Source organism: Sylvia atricapilla, chromosome 7 (genome assembly GCF_009819655.1).
Source record: "Sylvia atricapilla isolate bSylAtr1 chromosome 7, bSylAtr1.pri, whole genome shotgun sequence".
NCBI lineage: Eukaryota > Metazoa > Chordata > Aves > Passeriformes > Sylviidae > Sylvia > Sylvia atricapilla.
The window spans coordinates 13,801,182-13,821,906 of record NC_089146.1 but is presented as its reverse complement, the minus strand read 5'-3'; the positions used below and the strand labels follow the sequence as shown (position 1 = coordinate 13,821,906).

The following is a 20,725-nucleotide window of genomic DNA, read 5'->3' as shown; positions in this document are numbered from 1 at the left end:
GCAGCTGTTGTGTGTGAGCAGAGCTGGACACAGCCTGAGCCTCACAGCCCGAGCAAGGAGCAGATGGCAAAGGTGAGCCTTCACACGGGGTCCTCTCTACACCTGTAACTGGTGTGCAGCACGGGGCTGGTACAGGCAGCTCTGAGCCAGCGCAAATAACTGTGCGGAGGAATAAGAGCAGTTTCACGGGCAGTGAGCACAGAATGGTACACAGCTGTAGCTCATCACCTACCTGACCCCTACCAAGAGGAACCACTGATGAGCTGAAAACATGGTTTCTGGGTTCTGAGCTCATGAAAAAGGAAAATTGCAAGACAGAGGATTAAAACAGAGTATTAAATTTAACTACATCTTTATTGAATTGTGCATATTCCATTGTATAATGATCTATATTGGGTACTCTATAATGTAGTATTTCTTTTGTCCTCTCTCATGCTTATAAAAGTATATTTATACATATATTTATATATATTTATAATATGGCAAAGCTCCCCCCAACCTGAAGCTATCAGTCTAAAAGAGCTTTGATTTTCTTTTTTTTTCTTTTTGGAAAGGGAAGAAGAGGGGAGGCAATCCCATTGAAAGATAAAATGTGCAATTTTTCTTTTTAAAGCAGTAAACATTAATGTATTTACAGCACTCAGCACAAGTTTGCTGCACAGACAAATCATCATTGCAATGACACTTCTTACACTTGCATCTCCAGTATTATACAGAATATTCCCAGTGACTGGTAACAATTAGTGTAAGCCATAAACCAAACTGCTACTCCAGTTCATTTCTGGTCTACTGCAGTCCACTAGGAGGCCTAAGATTTCCAATTACAACTTGTGACAAAACATTCCGTTTTTCTTTTAGAAGTACAAGCGCTATTGTGCTGCACCAAATCAGCCAGCAGCGTGCCATGGGCACGGCTTTGTTTGCTAAACTGTCCTTTGCAAGTGTGTACCCAGCTCCCAGTGCTGGTTAAAGGCATGGGATACACAACATCTAAGAGTGGCACCCTGTTCTCTCACCAGACATGCTAGAGAGCAGCACTGTGAGACCCCTGGCAACAACAGACTGGTGGTACACACATCTGCATACCTGGGATTTAGCTCAGAATGCATCTTTGGCATCTTGGGAAAGCTGGAAGGAAATTATTTTCCACTGTAGCGAACGCTTGAATTCCAAAATCTCCTAAAAGACAAATCTTCTAAAAGACAAGTTGCCTTCAAGCATTTAAATAAGGGAGGGTGTGGGGGGTGATGGTGGTAGTGTCCATAATGTGTTAGTGAAGGTCCTTCTCACTCATGTCTATAGTTCCTGTTCCTCCTGGTCTCCTATCTTCTCTAAGACCCCTTTACCCAAGACCCATCTGCTGAGCAGAGAGCTCACTGAGTGCCTCAGAGAATCACGGAACCACTAAGGATGGAAGAGACCTCCAAGATCATCGAGTCCAACCCAACCCTAACACCTCAACTAGATCATGGCACCGAGTGCCACATCCAGGGACGGGGACTCCACCACCTTCCCAGGCAGACCATTCCAATACTTTATCACCAAATGATCATTACCCAAGTCACTATTATCCCAGTGGTTGGTTAGTAGCAATTAAAGTAATTTACACGGTGCAGGAAAAGCATGTGTTTGTCATCTTGTTTGCAGTTTAGTGTCTTCTCAAAACTAGACCAAGCCTGTGTCACAGTATTAGTGAGTGTTGCTTGCTGCAGCAGCACTCAGCAAAACCCTGGTTTGGTCAGTCTTCATGGGCATTTTTTAATTGAAGGAAAGAAAATTCAGAAAGGAAAATTACTCAACTTAGACAAACTCAGAATTCCAAAATAAAGCTTAAAACCCCACCAGCACGTGGCAAAAAAATATCCAAGAGAAACTATCTGTTGTAGTGTTAAATCCTCTGGTTTGAAGTCTGCCCCAGTGGTGCAAAGGGAATGAATGCAGAGCTCAACACTAGGTGCCACAAATGGGTCCCAGAGTAGTAAGACTCACCTGCAGCTGAGGAGCACTGTGTGACTATGTAATCTACACCTTAACAATGCTAAAAGGAAAAAAAAAATACCCAGCAACCAACCAAACTCCCATGTTCTGTCTGCATCCTCACTACCTTCTGCCAGGAATTCACACTGCTTTTCTGGAGTGCGACTGATTTTAACATGACAGTAGTTGAAGTAATGCCCATATTAGGACCCACTTATAATCTTATTTTGAATAAGAAACAAATTTACCTGCGATGGTACCACTGTAGCAAAACAATTTGGTTCTATGCTGTTTTCTGTAAAAAGCAGAAAAATTCTTTTTGCCCTTCTGCTGTTGAAACGGCACTTTTGGTTCCTTAAACTGTGGAAAAAAAGTTTAACTGAGAGGAGGACTGTGGCACCACTTTATCTCTGAGCTGATACGATTTATCTGGTGGCCTGAGGGCACAGAAAGAAGGAATTAGAAAACCTTTAAATGTGCAAGCTCAGAACATTAAATGTTAAAATGCACTTGTTGAAAAAACTGCTTTCTTCCCCCTCAGACCTGAAACCGAACAATCCAGGTACCTGCACTTTGTTTCCCTGATGTGTCACTCACTGTTGCCCTGCAGACAACTGCAGAGTAAGCTCAGGAGAGGAGCTCTTTGGCTTTGAGGTCATCACCAAAGCAGAGCAGTTAGTGGTGGTTTGCCACAGGAGGAAACCACTGTGCAGGGTGAAGCAGGAAACTTCCATAGAAAATGAGAGAATTACTTAGACACTTGTGCCTAACTGCCTTTCCCAGCTACAGGTGTTGAAAGACTAGACAGGACCCCTAGCACAGCCACCTGAAACATATTACCTACAGTTTGTTTAGAACCTGTGGTTTTTTTGGTTTTAAAAATAATTTCTCACCTATGCTTAGTGCTGCTAGAAGAGCTTAGTTTTCCCTTTCAAAGCAACTCCCCAACATCTGAATTGTGATGTGTCTGAGAATAGCTCCCTGCTTTCTACACCTGGGCTGCAGGCAGACACCTGGCTGAACAGGGCTCTGCTAATCGAGGTGGATGCTACGCTGCAAAGCAGAGGGGAAATGAAGACCAAATGTGGAAAAGATTAATGGACACAGCTGAGCCCTCAGCTGCCCTTGCAGCAGCTTAACAAGTGGCCAGCAACTCCAGCCATACACTCCGTGTATTTTGGGATCAAAGCACTTCTGTATCCAGAGTATGGACACTCATCCTTCACATGCCTATTTTAACAGTGCCAAAAGTTTTACTGCCCATGTCTGTAGCAGGAAGCCTCTTCCTGGGTGTCTGAGTGTCTGAAATCCAGCCTCCTAATTTTCTGATTCAATAAATATGATGCAATTATGAGATGACTGCACATGGGTGCAAATAACTTACTTGCAAGATAAGGTGTAAATACTTAGTGTCACAAAACCAGTAAATATAGTAGAAAAGCAAGTTACAATGGGGGGGGGTATCATCACCTGAAAAGCCCACCAGTTTTCTGAACCACACAGTAGCCAAATTTCCATGCTCAGTTGAGAGAAAACAAGCAGCAGCCACGGAATGGATCACTATTGCCGTAGGAAGGAAACTGTAACTAGAAGGTACACAGGGTGCTACCTTTGCTGACGTTCATTCTTTTTGCTGCAGACTTAGGAGTTACACAGCTGTCTCCCAGCAAGCTGTGGGCAGCCTGCAGTAGTTAAGCACAGATTAATTGCCTAGGGAGGGATACTGGGGAAATGAATGTGGGCACAGAAAAACGAGATCAAAGCTCAACTGCCTCTGGAGAAATGGCACTCAAAACACTGATGTGCCAAGTCCAAAGCCCAGAGGTACCCGCACTGAATGAACTAAAGTAAAAAGGCTGGAACTGACACACACCAGTGTGGCTGTCTTGGGGAAAAGCAAAGCAGGTGGGGCAAACAGAATTCCCTGACTGCTCTCACCTGGGAGCACATACAGCATCAGCCCAGGTGTACCTTGCCAGGAAGGTGTGCCCCTGACCCGTTATGGCTAAGGGCCGGGCAGTTACGGCTGCACTGAGCACCTTTTGTCCCCTGGTGTGTCTGAGCCCCAGGAGCTGCGCACAGGACAAAGCAGCGAGAGGACCAACGGTGAGAATTACAGCACCCATGAACTGCAGTATAGCTTAACAACCCTCCTGTGAAGTTCGTCACCAGCTACACTGAGCATGCTTAAAATCAACAATGCAAATGCTCTTAAGGACACTTTGTAAGCACAAAAATAGTAGAAACAAAACTTGGTGAACAAGTTGAAAGATACAAAAAAGTGCCTTTCCATAGCAGTGCTTTAAAAATGCACACAATGGTATATACTCTTATTGCTCAAAAAATCTAGTCTGAAATATTAAAACAATTTCCAGAGGTGCTGAAATAGATTTTAAAAAAATCATATGAAACAGGTCAGCAGAGACAGCACCACTAATTTTTTTTTCATTATGCACCTATTTAAAACTATATAGTTATAGATGTGTAATTTTCCACCTCAAATTAGCAAAACTTTTTTCCTACTCATAAAATATTCACAAAGACATTTATTTCATTATTTGGTTTTAAAAACAAAACTTTATAAAAAAAAGAGTGGGGGACACTGTCACAATATTTCTTAAATCTATCATCCTGAATTACTCTGATGAGAAATCAGTTTATATTGGTTTTACACATATGAAGATACTGCCAGGTCAAGCTGCTGTCTTTGTTTCATTCTTTGGGAAAAAGAAAGCATTAAAAGTTTGCTTTTGGAGAAGAAGTATGCAAACAGTGAAATTATTTGCCCTATGAGCCTATTGACAATATCCCCATGGTGACAAGAGAAGCTGTAACAGCTGAAGATGGGGTAGTTACAGTCCAAGTATTTTAGTTGTTTTACAAAGGGTGTGTCCCACCACCCTGCAAGGAATGTGCAATGATACATAAGACCACTTACACTATCTTATCACAGGTCTGAATATGTGGGTAGGACTGTACAATCAAGCTACTGAAGTAGCTACTGAAGAAAAAGGACTGTCACACTTGATATGGTGACCGATTGTAAATCGGTGACTAACAAAAACCAAGCAGGTCAATAGTCTATTTTCTACTCATACAGGCCCTTAAATGAAACTCCTAGCAAATGTTATTGCCTCTTTAAGGTTGCTTTATTCCCAGTCTTCTTCCTTGACTGCTAGAAGTGCAACTTTGTAATAAACAGGTTAATGCACTGGTGACAGTCTCTGGCAGGTCGAAGAAGAGAAGAGTTCCTACTCTGCTTGTCCTGAAATTGCTGCTCCCTTCTCTTTTTCCAGAGGGGAAAGTTTCCTGACAATTTGTAATCAAGTACAAACGATACTTTCTTTACACATTTCCAGATGCTTGTTTTTGTGAAGACACTACATCTTACAGGCACAGACCAGGTGAGACTGGGTGCTGTGCATGCCTGTGAGTGCACAGCCCTTTCTACAGAAACCTACCTGTTCATTCAGGGTAAGAGTTACACAGACAGCTCACAGATCGGCGTGGGTCAGCCTTGGGGGTTGGCAGGATTTTTGATTGCAGGAGTCCTGGCAGCTTTCAGAAGGGGTTAACACAAATATATTCATCTTGAGCCACAGAAACAAATGATTGAGCCTACTATCAGTCAGAATGCATAATGGTTTGGAATAATACATATTTATCCTATTTAACTGCATGGACAAATAAGTTTGAAATAATCTGTATCAGCGTAATATTTTTAAAGTATTTGAAAGGAGGGGGAGGCTCTTTATAGTATAAATATATTTCACTCCAGCCCACTATATATAAAATCTATTTCTTTCCTCTGAACATACTCATTTTCAGTAGTATTATGACCAGAATGTTTTGGTATGTTGCATCTGTACTTTTCAATCAGTGGACAATGTACAGTTACCAGCCCAACACCTCAGCTTAGCAAAATTTACCCACCACAAACTGCTGAGAAGTTTGTGGGTTTGGGTCTTTTATTTCCTTTCTTTAAAGTGCCCCCTACATCTCCATTTTTATGGTAAGATTTGACCAGTTAGAGTCCGATTGCAGATAATATACTGACTGAAACAATAAATACGGTTCTACAAAAACATTCTGGTTATCCTCTATAATTGCGACGAAATATATCACAATATATTATATACCTACACTTATAATACATGCACAAACATGTCTCACATGGACAGACACTACAAAAAATTATCTCCCTCCCCCTCCCCTAAATGCAGAAAAAGTAAGAAAATGGGGGTTTGGTCCAATCCATAAAGAAGGGTAAAAGAAACTGAAAGAATGAAGCCAACACCTCTCTACCCACTTTTCCCAATAAAGTATCAACAGCCCTAAGCCCCCAACTTTTTTAACCTAGCCATGGAAGGGGAATGTCTTTACATTTTGCCACAGCTGCAGTTTGAGATCACCTCTTTTAATGGGACTATCATCCACATCCCCACGTCCTCTCCACGTGCACAAGATCGCGGGCTGGCCAACCACAGAGCAGCCCACAAGTCATGGAGAGCACTGGCCCTGGGGAGTGACTACCAGTCCCGTGACAGCTTGGTGTTCTGATCCCTTTTGGGGGGTGCAGGGGGTGGGCCCCTCCGTAACGTTGCATAGCCAGATATGTGACTGCCCCCAAAGCTGCTGGTCTTCTGCTGGTCAGCCAGCAGCTCTGGCGGCGGTGGAGGCAGGGCCATGTCGTCCATGGTGGCGGTGGGCTCCGTCCTGGACATCCGTGCGGAGGAGAGGGAGCCGTGCCGGGTGATGGATTTCCGCTGCAGCGTCCGGTTGAGGTCTGCCAGGAATCCCGGCTGAACGCTAAGGCTGGACTTGGGTGACGTGGGCACTTGTGGGCCGGCTGACCCTGGGGGCTCTGCGACCTCCGCCTGTGTCAGTCGGGTGCTGTCATTCCGCTTGGGGCGTGTGGGCGGCGGGGCTTTTTTCACAGATGGTTTTGACCACGCCTGCGGCTGGGGATTTACAACAGCAACTTTTGGGGAGGTGCTGCCTGAAAACACAGACGGGATTTCTACTGGAGGGGGAGGAAGATCTATTTCAGGTGGTGGTGGTGGGAAGTCTGAATCGGATGGTGGTGAAGGAAATTCAACTACAGGTTCCTTTCCAGACACAATCGGAGCAGAAGCCTTGGCTGGGATCCCACCTTGTGGAAGGACAATGGGCAGGCTCACACCAGAAAGGTTGAGCTTTCCGGGCTTTGGAGGGGCTGGAGGAGGTGAAGACTCCTTGGAAGGAGATCCTGACGGCTCTGGTGAGTGTGCAAATTTGCTGACAAGGCGGTCCACTGAAGGCCTCTTGGACTCGTGGTACTCAGTGGAGCTTGTGGACTTGATGCTGGAGTTGCGCTGAGGAGTTGGAGGCGGTTTCTTCCCTCCAGGGCTTGATGTCTTGCCGGCCTTTTTGACTGGAGACCCTGATCTGTCGGGCGGGGGAGAACCTGCAGAGGAAGCTGGGGAAGGAGGTGGAGGAGGAAACACTAAACTGCTCTCTGGTGGAGGAGGGGGGAAATCTGGTGAGGGAGCAGCAGCGGGCTGCCATTTGGGCTTTGCCTTCACCGCTGGAGGAGACTGTGGAGCCACACTCAGCGGAAGGGGTTTCAGAGGCTGGGGCTCCGTGGCAGGTGGCGTGGGAGGAGGGGGAAACTGGCTGACTATCTGCTTCACCACCGACGGCACCGGGGACTGAGGGGAGGGAGGAGGCTTTACTGAGAAACTCTGCTGCTTTGGGAACGTTGCAGGGGGAGCGGGGCCAGGAGGGGCCGGGGGCAGAGGAGGCACCTGGGGAGAAGTGACACTCGGTTGTTTCTTTATTGCAAGGGGCAAGGGTGCAGTCACGGGGGGAGGAGTGACATGCGCGACCCCCGGGGACGCTGGCTTCCCACCAGGCTGAGGGGGCAGAGCTACCATGACAGGCTTTGGGGGTGCCTGAGGCGGTGCAGGGGCAGGCACGGGAGGAGGCGGCGGCGGCAACGAGGAGGCAACAGCGGCCTGGCTTATATTCGGTTGAACCTGGTGTATCTTGGGCGGCGGCGGCGGCGGCGTGAACTGCGGCACCGACGGGGCACAAGGTGCCGGCTTCAGCTGCGCCATGGCCGAGCCCGGTGTGGGGGGCGGCGGCGGCGGCGGCGGCGGCGGCACGACCCCGTTGGGGGGCACCGGGATCTGCGGCTTCGCCGAGGGCGGCGGCGGCGGCGGGGCCTGCTGCGCGGCGGGGGCTTTGGAAAAAGGGCCGCCGTGCTGGGCCGCGTTCTGCAGCCGGGTGATGGTGCTGTACTTGACGAAGATGGTGGCGGGCGAGCCCGCGGACGGGGCGGCCTGGCTGGGCAGGGGCGGCGGCGGCGGCGGCGGCGGCGGCGGGGGCGGAGGGGGCGGCGGCGGAGGCGGCGGCAGCGGCGGGGACGGCTGCGATGCCGTGTACGGGGACACCGCCTTCGTCTGCGGGGACACGGCAGCTGCCGCAGACACCAAGGGCCGACCTGCAGGCTCCACTCGGGCCTGTGGGGAAGGGATTTTAGTGGAAGTGGAAAGGGAGAGAAAGAAGAGAGAGGGAAGGAGGGAGAGAGACAAAGAGATAAAGTCAAGGTCTAAATGTGCCCAACATTAAAAGTTAAGTGTCAGGTTACAGCATGCAAGAATTATTAGGATAACACTAGAGCAAGAGACAATTCCATACACTGACAAGCCTGGGCCATGCAAAGGGATGGGGCAGGCCGGGAGGGAGCCGGCAACAATGAGCGGAGCCAGCTCTGCTCCAAGCGAGGCTGACTTTCAGAGGGGAACACGGCAGCCCTGTTCCTTCCGTGGGAAGGCAGTGGGGCCCAGTGACAATGACTGACCTCCTGGGGCCAGCGTAATGACCCAAACACAGCCCCCCGAGCACCCCGGGCCAGGACAGAGGCAGAGCCAAAGACTGGACATCTCAGCTCAGTTCGACTGGAATCAAACCACACGCAGTCTCCCAGAGCATGGCAAATCCTTACATCTGCTAGTTCAGGCCTTACACTGGTCAGTGTTACAAAAGGCAGAAATCCTGAACTGCTCTAAAAAACACACTGAGAACCAGCTCTGCACAGGAGCACTGAGATATTTTTCCTTTACATGCTCTGCTATCCTCAACTGGTAAGGAAAAAATAGGTAAAAAGAAGAAGAACCAAGTTTTCCCAAGAAAATTTCCCCAGAAGGAAATGTTTAGACATCTGCAAAAAAAAGTAAATTTGGGAAAGGAAAGTTACACATGCAACTTGTATGTTAAGCAGAAAAAATAAGGAAAAACAGGGAAAAGCTGACTAATGGAAGGATCAATGGGAAAGCAGCAGGCAGTATTTCTGTCTACTCATTGGGTTGTGCTCAAGTTATTTCTCAAAAACTGCAAGCCTACATTCCTCTTAAAAATTAAAACAATAATTGCATTACTCACATTTATAAACATCCTCCTAATACAAAGTGTTTCGGCTACAAATCAAGTTGTGAATTTCACAGTGCACAGCACAGAAACATGCATTAGAAGTACACCACCACGGCAACTGACCACACTGGGTATCTATACCTTATTAGTAGATACTTTGCAATGAGTTAGCCCAACTGTGCTCATCTGCACGGACGAGCACATTTGCATATTGCTTTGTTCTAAACACAGATGCACAGTGTCTGTATGTGCAGAACTCCACAAAAGGATTAGAGTCAGAACCAATAAAAAGTGATTTTACAACAAACATAGGGTGTGCCTCTATCTGTCACATTAGGTCTGGAAGGCCAGAATATTAACAGAGCTGGAACTAAATCAAGGTGTTCACATTACAAAACAGAAATCTTGATCTCTTGCAAGTGTTAGTCTGTAAATTACCATTCTCCCAATCACCCAGGTTAATGAATTTTCAGTTAGCACCACCTGACCTTAATTGTGCCCTGTATAAGGCACCATGGGTGTGCTGCCCTTAGTTGTGCTGAGCTTCATTTTTGACACCTGAGACAGCAAAAGGCAACAGGAAAAATAAAGGCAGCATAAAACAGAGAGAGGGAGATGAAGGCATAACAGAATAGCTATCCCTGAATGGCAAGACCTGGGGAATCTTGAATTTGTCCCTTAAAGCAGCCACAGGGAGCATGCATTTGGGTATTTGTTGTAGCATACTGTTAGAAATAATGTGTTCAAAATCTAAGAAGTGAAATAAGACTTAATGAGCTCTTCACTGTCCAACTGGGAACAAATGAATCAAGTATTCTTTGGGCAAAGAGCAATCTTTCCAAATATGAAGTAGATGGATTATTTGCATTTTGGGAAAAGTTTTTCTTAATCTTAGATATATTTCAAAGAGGGAGGTTTTATCCTTGCACCCATTGAAGACAGTCAATGTGTCTTCACAGTGAACAATTTAAACACTCAGGACAGAGAAAAGGCTGCTGTGCATCTCAGGAGGGGGAGCCCCTCCCATCTCCACAGAATCAAATTAAATTTCGACATCCAGAAACATATTCTGTGATACTCTGTTTACAGAAGAACTTGGAGAGAGATTAGTTTATCCTTTCTTTTGTCTATAATTACATGATGTCGTTCTGTGTATCTTGAGAAATTCCTTATTGCATACTAGCAATTCCCATTTCTAGCATGCATCTTCATGACTATCTGGAATTCTAACAAAATGCTACAAAAACAATATCTATCTTTTTCTATCAACCCTGTCTTTTTTTTTTTAGCTATTTTTTCCTAAGAAAACAAACTTTTGCTATCTCTTTTCCCATGCTTTTGGACTGGTTAGCAAATTTAGGTGAAATATGACAGATCTCTAGAAAACTCAGTGTGCTGTTGACTTCAAGAAATTGTTGCGAAGTCACTGACAACTGGTAAATGAGGGCAAAGTGGGCAGAGCTCCCCCATTATTAATTTGTTGAGGGGCTAGTACAACACCCTGGCTGGAAGGAGCACCAATGTGAACTCCCTGCTGAGACACAGCACGCTCTGTTCTGCCCTGCTTGCCCAGCAGAGCCAAGGCTGACAAGGTGGGAGAGAGCTGGTGTACACGGGGAAGGGACATGCAGGAAAGTTCTGCCACTTGGCAGCAACCTGCCCACAGAAACTTCTTAAGCCAGATTTGACACCAAAGCACTGTTAGCAAAGCTGCCTCTGAGGTAACTGGAGACTGATCTGACTAAAGTACATCTCAGTATCACTGTTAACACCTTCTCATGTAAATTAGAATTCTTCAACACTGCCGTTGCCTTTTTTGCCACACAGTTTAACATTTTTCACTGCCAGTCTGATTTCCTAGTTATTCAATTTCCCTGGGCCAGATTTACACTGTAGTTTCACTGAAAGTAAATTGGTCACCAATTCATTCAATTGTTTAACACAGCTTCTGTAAGTTTACACACTTCATTTCGTTTGGATTCTTTAGAAGTTTTAGGGCAATCCATTTACCTGTGTTATGCATGAGGTGAAGAAATACACCTTTTCTTGGATTTGCAGAAAGGAATTAAATTGATGAAATCTTGATACATGGATAGCCCTCAACAGGAAGCATTCTGAGTATTTTCTTTTTAACATGGCTTTAATCAGGTAGCAAAATAATTCTTGGGTTTTTTAGATGAGCAATTGCCAGCAGCACTACAGACTTGATAAAGGACAACAGTAACCCCAAGGTAGCGAACCTCAAACTTTTGCTTCAAATCTCACCTTGAGTATATGTCACAGCAGGATTTACACCGAATCCAAAACTTGAGGAAACAGTAACATTATCATTCTCACAGCAGTACTCTTTGGATACCTGCTAGCAAATGCCCCATCTCGTGCAGCTCACTCCTGCAGAAATGATGCATCCTATACCCACACAGAAGCCATCTGCTGATGGACATGCACCCCGTGTTGCACTCATGCAGTAGAAAAACTTGGACCACAATTTAGCAAGCTACATTCCTGAACTGAGCATTACTACTATCAGACAACTTCCAAACCAGCAGGCATTGCAGAGAAGTTATGAAGCCCAAAGGATGCAGCCATGTCAGCTTTCACACTGTCCTATGCTTTCTCATTTGAAAAGGCTATGTGTTATCTTATTTTCAATTATTTATCTGAAGCACCAGTGCCAGGTGTATTGACCTGTGGTTTTAGTTTTAAAAAGCTTGCTTCTCTAGCTTGAACCTGGGGTCTGGGGAAGATTCAGAACTGACAGAAGCAAGGAGAGTGCATTTCCACACATAGCTGCTACAGTTAATGACATCAAAGAACCTGGAGATTCCTTCAAACCTGACAACAAACCAGCTTCAGTGGAATTTCTCCTGTGCATGGAAATCTTCCCCAGGAACTACAACAGTTCACCACAGAAAGAACAGAAACTGACCAAACTACAACAGTCCTCAATGGGTTAAAGTCTTTTGTAACTCTCTACCAGCAACAGGAGATATACCACATCTGCCTTAATCCACAACTGCTGACAATGTCAGTACTTTTGTTTTGACCATATCTGAGGTTACTGGTTCCATTTTCACCTAATATAACAGAAAACTTTTTGAAGTACTGAAGTACTTCAAAATACATATACCTGCTTTCAGGCCCCAGTTATTCACATCTTTACAAAGGAAAGATGTGGCTACTTAACTGGAGAAAGATCTTAGTGAAAGAATTTCATTCAACTTGTTAACAGCTTATCTTTTTATTTTGTCTTCATTCAACATTAGTAAATAGGACTCTGTGAGAGGGGCTGCATAATGCCTTCAAAGAACAAAAAGCTTCTATGCACACAAATAAAAGAAGGAACCTGAAAAAGTAAATCCTAAAAAACAATTATAGCAGTGTAAATCAACCATGTAAAACAGAGAAGAAATGCCACTCAAGACAGAGGTGGAATAGGCATAACCCTGTCTCATACATTTTGTTGGGCGTTGGTTCTCAAATTAAAGTCTTCTTGTTACCTTGCTGGATTCTTCCAGTTGAGTGCCTCGTTTCCAGGCCTCAGAGAACATGGAGCTGACAATGCTTTGGGACCGGACATGTCCAGCTGTCTGGGTGTCAGAAACTCCACTGTCAGACTGATTAGAATGATTTGATTGAGATTCTGTTCAGAAAAAAAAGTTAAGGAACAGTGAGCATACTTTTCTGACTATAAGAGTAATGTCAGGACGCTTACAGTGCAACTCTGTGTGACTTGTTAAACTTGTCCCCAGAGGACACTGCTCCCAGTAACGACTGCATAAGCTCTAGCTCACGTCCAGGCCATTACCATCTAGAAAATAAACCAGTGCAACAGCTGCCTGGTATTAATCAAACTGAAGCTGCACAACGATGAGAGCATGTCAGACATGTTTTGAAGTAAAACCACACTGCAGCTGGATGGGTTCTGAACCATTCCACGTCCCTGCACTTTGGGAAAAGCCCCATTTCATGCAGTGCATCCAACACTCCCTCCCAGCACAACCTTAAAAATGGACCCTGGGCACAGGTCATGTACAGGCAAACTGCACCAGCCAAGGCAGGACACTGCTTCCAATGACCCATTCCTCAACACAAAGGAAGGACTGGTGTGCATCCTGCAAGTAGCCAACACAGATGATGCTCTGGGTCCACAGGATGCCTTGACAGGACAGCAGCGGGCACTGCCAGACCAATTTATGCAGCCTTGCACCTGCTTTCTGTGTAATCCCAAACTGTTCTGGCACAGGCTGGAATGCAACTCTGGCAGAACATGCATGGCTGTTGGGCTGTGGCTCAGCTCCCTACAAGAATTGACACCATCAGGAAGACACGCAGCTTGGATGGAGAAACTGTCAGTAACCAAGAATTTACGCTATGCCACACAGTTAAAACAAGGTACCTTCCCAGTTAGGCTGCATTTGCTTAGCTCATCCTTACAGGCTACTTTCTGAACCTGTCCAATGCAGCAGCATTACTTCCCAACCCGTATCTGTGGCAGACAAAACACCTTCACACAACAGCACATTTTCAATAAAGAACCTAGCCCCTGAAGGTTCCAAATAACCCACCAAAGCATCAGTCAGCTCTGAACAGTGAAATTACACATTTATCAATTTTTAAACTGTTACAGGCAACAAGAAACTAGCCCCAGTTCTGCTGAGAGATAAATAGGAGCATGTTAATGCATGCATGCACGATTTGACAGGGAACAGAGACAGTATTTTCAAAGTTTTCTCTGAAGAGATTGTCTGGATCTTTGCCTTTGGGCAGGGGCTATTTCTCATTTTCCAATTTCAAATCTTTCAGTCAACAAAGCAGGTCAAGAACTACGTATGTATGTTCTATTCATAGTTACTCCATAGAGGTGAACAAGAAAGTGCTGCATATTTCAAATACATACATCACTGCAAGTAATTTAGCAAAATAGATTTTTACCTGTATGTGTATATATATAGATGAATGTTATAGATAAAGTCTATATTTTACACTAAACATAGCATAAAAGACTTTGAAGAAAGTCCATTTCCTGCAATAGTCTCTCTTGAGGCATCCAGACAGCAGATGATAACAAAGGCAATTGAATCTTTCTATTATGAGATAGATCACGTTGTTACCTGGCAAACTAGATGAGCTGGAGCCTGACTTGATACTGGAGCTAGACAAAGAGGTCCAGTCATATGCTGATTCTGTTCTCTTCAATGCTTCCTGATAGTTCATGTAGAGCTGCTTCCCGTACTAAGCAAAATGACAAACAAGTTTAATAACTCTATATAGGCTGTACACTCTTTTCAGACTGTTGAGCTCCACCTGTCGCTTCTCCATTACATTTTTCCTCCTGCCAGTCCCCCCAAAGCAACACAAGCTCTATGTTAAGGAGTTCAGGCAATATGAATAGTATTAGTGAATTGCTGAAAGAAAGAAAAACTATTTATTTATCCTGGAAGAGACAGTGTCAAGCAAGAAATGGCCCAATAAATAAACTAAGACAAGCTGAGGCTCTTGGAAATCAACTCTATTTTCTAAGTTCTCTTTTCCCATATGCCTTCTTTTTTAAAATCTGAAAGGAGCTGGCTAAAATCTATCCATGATGTATGTCAGAACTGTGTCATGTGTCAGGGGTGCAGCAAAAACAAGAAGAAAAAGCCCAATTACTGAATTATTATAACAAAGCCTAATAATTTTGCTAAGGAATGAAAAATGTAAGAAGATTTTTCAGTTCATGTTCAGAATAGTTAAACAGAGGGAAGTCAGATTTACCATGTATTTTGCTAAGTAACTGTAAATGGTTTTAAGCAGGTGATGACAGCTTCTCATGATAACAGTGTAAGATGGCTGGGGGTTACCTTAGCAATGCGGATGCCATTGATCCACTGGTGTAGTGTTCTTACATCATCACAGCACAGATATTTGATATACTGGGACTTCTTCTGGATCTGAGGATGCTGCAAAAAAAAATGTACATTCTCCTCACTGTTTTCACAGCTAGGAACACATGGAGAGCACTTATTTGTTGAGGACTATACAGATAAACCTAATGCTGGAAGCTCTTCAACTGTAATCCGTATTTAAGCCCACCTAAAAATGTTCCATAATATTTCAGGAGGTGAATTTCAATGGTGATTGCTTCACACACACACTTGGCAGTGTGTCCAGCATGTACCGATTTCAAGTTTGAAACACTAAAAAAAGGGCAAGAAAAAAAGGGCAAGTCTTATACTACTTTAGGCCTGTAGTACTTTCTACCCATCAAGAGTCTTCTGTACTGATGGACTGACTCACCACTTGACAGAGACAACTGGTATCTCACCTTTCTCTCACATAAAAATCCCCCAAACTACAAACACACTGGTCCTCTCTGCCTTTGCAAGCTTAAGTGAGACACTCCCCAAGTGACATGCTGTTAAGCACAATTCCATTTTCAGCTTACAGATCCTTCAAGATTCCCACCCTACTGACACAGGGCTATCATCTAAAAACACTTGCTGCTCCCAAATGTATCTATAAAAAATGTAAAGGCACTGTATTTATCAATTCAGCAGTCAAGAAACAAACGCATGTTTTTCAAAAATCAGACACTAGAAATCATTCTGGATGGACTATTCAATTGTTTCCTGCCCATGCTGTAGAAGTTACAGGTCTCTCAGCTGTTGGGGTAACTGAATACTCCAGTTCCTATAATTTCCTCTGTTAGCTTACAGCAAAGTGACACAACAGAGTTTTGCTAGAGGATCATAGGTATTTAAGTTTTACTGAAGACTGTCTGAAACATATATCAAAGAACTCTTAAGATTTTTCAGAATATTTTATCCTGTTGCCTTCCAACCCAATTATTTTAAAATGAACATAAGCTGTTTATGTCCATGAACAGAATATTTATAACAAATTTTCTTATGATAGTAGGCAGTTGTTTTCATATTTTAATACCAGCTTCCTTCACATACATGTTGTGTAACAAAGAAGAGTCTAGAGAAGTAAATACTTGTTACTTTGCTAACAAGCCAGCTGCTTCCTGGACTTGTTCCAAAATTTGGTTATATAGAAATAAAAGAACTTCTCAGAAACCTGACATTTAGGACCAAGGAGTTACCGTTATAGACTAGCACAGAAATGTTACATTTAACAGTAGCACAGCACCTAACTTGAGCACACCAAGTTTTGATATAAACAAAGGAGTGAAGATAAAGACAAATCCAGTCTGGACGTGAGTAGAGAATTGGGCCTTCAGTTTGTATTTGCCATTCACCTGTCCCAAAGGAGTTACTTCCTAGCTTAGTGAGCCTTTGTGACACAAAACTCTATTTCTATTTAAAAACTGTGTGGTTTCTATACATTTGTACTAATTAAAAACATTGATGTAGCATTATAAGAACTAATGAGGGCAGAACTGAATCCCACTTAATATAAAATTTGGTGGTTCGTCAGTTCCACAAAGAAAATATGGTGTAAGCTACCTAACTAAATCTACCCCATTAACTTACTTCGGGACCATTTCTACATATTTTTGTGTCTTCATTAATGTTACCATTAAATTTTATGGCCAGAATGACAATAAATTTTTTTTAAAGTCTACTTTGTGTGGTCAAAAAGTCTGAAAAAATAATTTATGATGTAGATGTAGATGAAAGTGACATGTAAGTAGAAAAAATTCAATTTACTTCAAGGGATTTATATATGCCTATGAATCCTAACATTCTTGTTTGAATTCAATGACCTATAAGAACAAGGAAAATACTTCCAATTTCAGCTGTGTACTTTCTCCACTAATATCATGTCACATATTTAATATTCAGTGTCTCCTCAGTGGGCTCAAGGACATGTTGCCCTGTCCACTGGAAAATGAAATCCTTTTTCAGGCAGTGGACAGGCAGCCACACACTCCAGGCACAGTAAACGCTCTCATGTACTGACATGTACAGCACCACGTGAGCTCTGGAGCAGGGAGGGGAGAAGTGCAACTATAACCACATCTTGCTATGGCACCATTTCAAATCCATGAAGACACTTTACTTGCTGTGAACACAGTGTGAAGGCTCTTTTAAAATAGCTTGGTACCCAGCTATCTTGCAGAAATGACACCATTCTGAACGCTATGTGGGAGTCAGCAGAAACTAGATGTGTTGATGCAATTAAAATAACTTGATGCAGTCAAGTTATTAGATCCGTTTAAGATCAGGCCACTGGTTTTATAACAGTTTTTGCTACTTGTTCTTTCTACCTGTACTTTATACTCAGAAGATGCTTCCATTACAGCATCCCTTTTCCCTCAGGTTGGTCCACAAAGGGTGGACTTGAATCTTTCTCTGGACCTACAATTCAAGGGTATTATCTCTTTGAACCTAAACAGTTATAAGGTATAGAGTTGCCAAATGGAAAAGAAGACCTTAGTGTATGTTTTAGAGGATAATGAACAGTTAAAGAGACCGGCATTCATCAGTCTGGAAATAAAACAATTCAGGGCAATATGAAAACGTTTATGAAGTCACAACCAGCACAGAGAACAAGCAACAACTCCTCACTAACTGTTCATATTGTATAGAACTAGAGGAAAATTAAATGAAAAGCAGCTGATGGTTCAGAACTAGTAAGAGTGTATTCCAAGAATAGCCAACTGCTGCGGTGTTACCTTTAGCACCAAACAATAGTCTGTGGGTGCCTTGTATTTGTTCCGGTAGTCCTGTCCATAGTAAACACTGACATGGTCTAGCTGTAGAAAGCACACAAGATCCCGTGAGACCTAGAAAATACAAACACAGTCATTTACAAAGTATCTGTATAAAAACACACACATATTGACACAATCAATCAAATGCTAAGATTCAATACTAATATAAGGTCTAGTTAAGCTAAAATATTAGCTTTAATCTGATTCAAAAACTTCCAACACAAGGAGGAGATGCAGATATGCATAAACTCTTTCATCACACCTTCATTTTTAACTGAATTCAGTCTGGTTTTTGTGTTTTGTCTGCATTTTGCCTCTTGACAACATTCTACACTGGACTATGAATGTTTACTCAGAGCAGGTATCAGGAGAAAGTCAGTATGATTGGCTAATCAGGAAGCTATCAGCTGCTGGTTACATTTCACCTTGGTAATAATCAGGCTATCCAAATTCCAGTGTGACTGAGTAGAATTCTAAAGATGTTTGGCAGTGAGCATAGGGCAAAGAATTTCAACAGGCTACTTGCATACAGATTGTTTTAATGAAGCAAAAGATTATAGAAAGAACATCTGACATGCATTCAGCTCTAAAGGGAGCTGTTGTGCTGATAGAGATTTCCTCTTTGTTCCCAGATGTGTGGAAGGTGGACTTCCTGTACTGGGAATTATCTGATGCTGTCAAGACTGATGGATTCATGGATGACTGGAACTCACAGTAGTTCAGCCTTGAAGCCGTAGTGTATCTGTAGTGGTTTTCTACTTATTTTACATTACTGATACAGAGAACACCAGAGTAAGTGATCCTGAAGAAATGAAATTACGTTTACCAGTTTCAAAAAATGTAGCATCAGTTGGTCCAAAAAGAATCCCTTTTATATGAACCAGCTAAACATAGTGGAATTATGCAGATTGATTATGGAGTTGGTCTGACACTTCATGATTGACATTTGCAGAGCAATTCGATCCTCTACCTGAATTCTGCTTGAGCAAAGACCAGCTTCTCAGCTCCACCAAAAGCTTTTCCTCAGGTATTTCAGAACACCTAATCCTAAACTAACTCAAGAAGCAGACCCCTGTATTCTTGTATTTTTAAACTGGGGTTACACCCTTTACATCAAGTGCTGCCACAAAAATTCACACAATATTTCCACGATAAAGCCAGCCTTTTGGATGTGGCACTTGGAAAGGCACAGCTAAGGCAAAACTCAAAGCCAAATCTTGTGTGCACTGTTTACCAGCAATAAACAGTTCAGAGCAATTGCTTTAAGTAGCATACCTTTGCCTTCCCTTTAGGGACATAGTAGATTCCAGAAGCCCGAAGAAGGAAGTAACGTTTCTTCCAAGATTTCTTACCATCCTCTTTCAGCCACAAAACTCCCTCGATCTCTGGCACAGTTACAGAACTTCCACAGAAGCATTCCTGCCAATAAACACAGTGGTTTGGGAAACAGAACAGACAGCATGCAACGGTTTGTTTTGAATGACTGAAATTCTTTATCCAAGGAATGCACTCATAGCAGGAACAGCTCTTTTTTTACATGAGAAATGAGATGCAGATTAATCGTAGAAGCAATATGGTAACTCAGACAAACACGATAGGGGTCTGAACATTTGCCCAGTGCAACAATGACAAAAAAATCATTAGCAGCTACTGTAAAGATTTTCTAATCACTGCTTCTCAGTAATAGATCCCCCAATGGCTCTCCTGGCCTTAAGGTCACAGGGCACCTCATACAGTCTCATATGTGTAAGTACACACAAACCGAACTGTGCATCCACGAGACACGGCTGCAAGTCATGTCAGCAGTACTTGGCAGCTGCTAACTGCCCACAACAGTGCAACTTCTGCTAAGGTTCTATTTATAAAGAACTAGCAGAGAAAAACCAAATGCTTTCAATACACTCCAGATTAATATGCACCACAGAGACTTATAAATAATCCTGGAAGACAGAAAGAATTAAGCAGAGTTACAATTCTCTGCATGTTGTGGCATCGAACAATTTTTTCATCCAGAGCATACAAACACACACTTATTAAACCCCATATTAACAATATACTAGTAACATGCATATGCTACTTGTAAATTAGACTATATTTAATCAAAAATTAAATACCCCAAATATTTACTTCTGGGTAACTATGTAAATCATAATCATTATTCTGGAAATCAAGTGGAATCTACGGTACTTCAGCATGTCACAAAAATATTTACTTTTCAGCTTATGAAGGCTATAATCTACTGTTTGCTTTATTTGCTCCAGACTTTTATGCCCTTATTTCTGTAAACTGATTGATGTGTTTGATAATAATTATTTTTTTGTCATGCATTTCTTCAAATTCAATATTTGGGTTTTTTTTAATTTTAAAATGTAATTGAAAAATTTTTTACTACTTTGCTTATTATCAAAATTTGAAATATTAACTTTGACCAGTCTCCAGACTCATGCTCTAGAATTCTCTAGAAATAAAAATTTGGGAAATGCTAGTAAAAATTCTCTACCATGACAGATCAAAAAAACAGGTAACAGTTCTGCAAATTTCAACTTGAAATTAATGTTTTAGCCATAGCTACAGGCAACCTCCATTTGATTATCACTGTGTATGGTATTTTAAAAACTAAACTAAATACAGAAACTTTTTTTTAACTGATCACATCTGAAATAGTGTTACATT

At 42.9% G+C, this 20,725-nt stretch overlaps 1 protein-coding gene across 2 annotated transcripts in view; it reads right to left on the bottom strand.

Moving 5' to 3' along the window:
- Positions 1-335: 335 nt before the first annotated feature.
- The window catches only part of RAPH1 (Ras association (RalGDS/AF-6) and pleckstrin homology domains 1), an 87,816-nt gene continuing 67,426 nt past the window's right edge, over positions 336-20,725 (bottom strand). For both annotated transcript variants that reach the window (XM_066322665.1, XM_066322667.1), the window contains 6 exons: positions 19,328-19,471; positions 18,014-18,124; positions 15,234-15,332; positions 14,505-14,625; positions 12,891-13,033; positions 336-8,480 (listed from right to left, as the gene is read on the bottom strand). In XM_066322665.1, the coding sequence (XP_066178762.1) occupies positions 6,507-8,480; positions 12,891-13,033; positions 14,505-14,625; positions 15,234-15,332; positions 18,014-18,124; positions 19,328-19,471 (2,592 nt within the window). In that variant the 3' untranslated portion in view covers positions 336-6,506. The remainder of the gene's footprint in view (positions 8,481-12,890; positions 13,034-14,504; positions 14,626-15,233; positions 15,333-18,013; positions 18,125-19,327; positions 19,472-20,725) is intronic.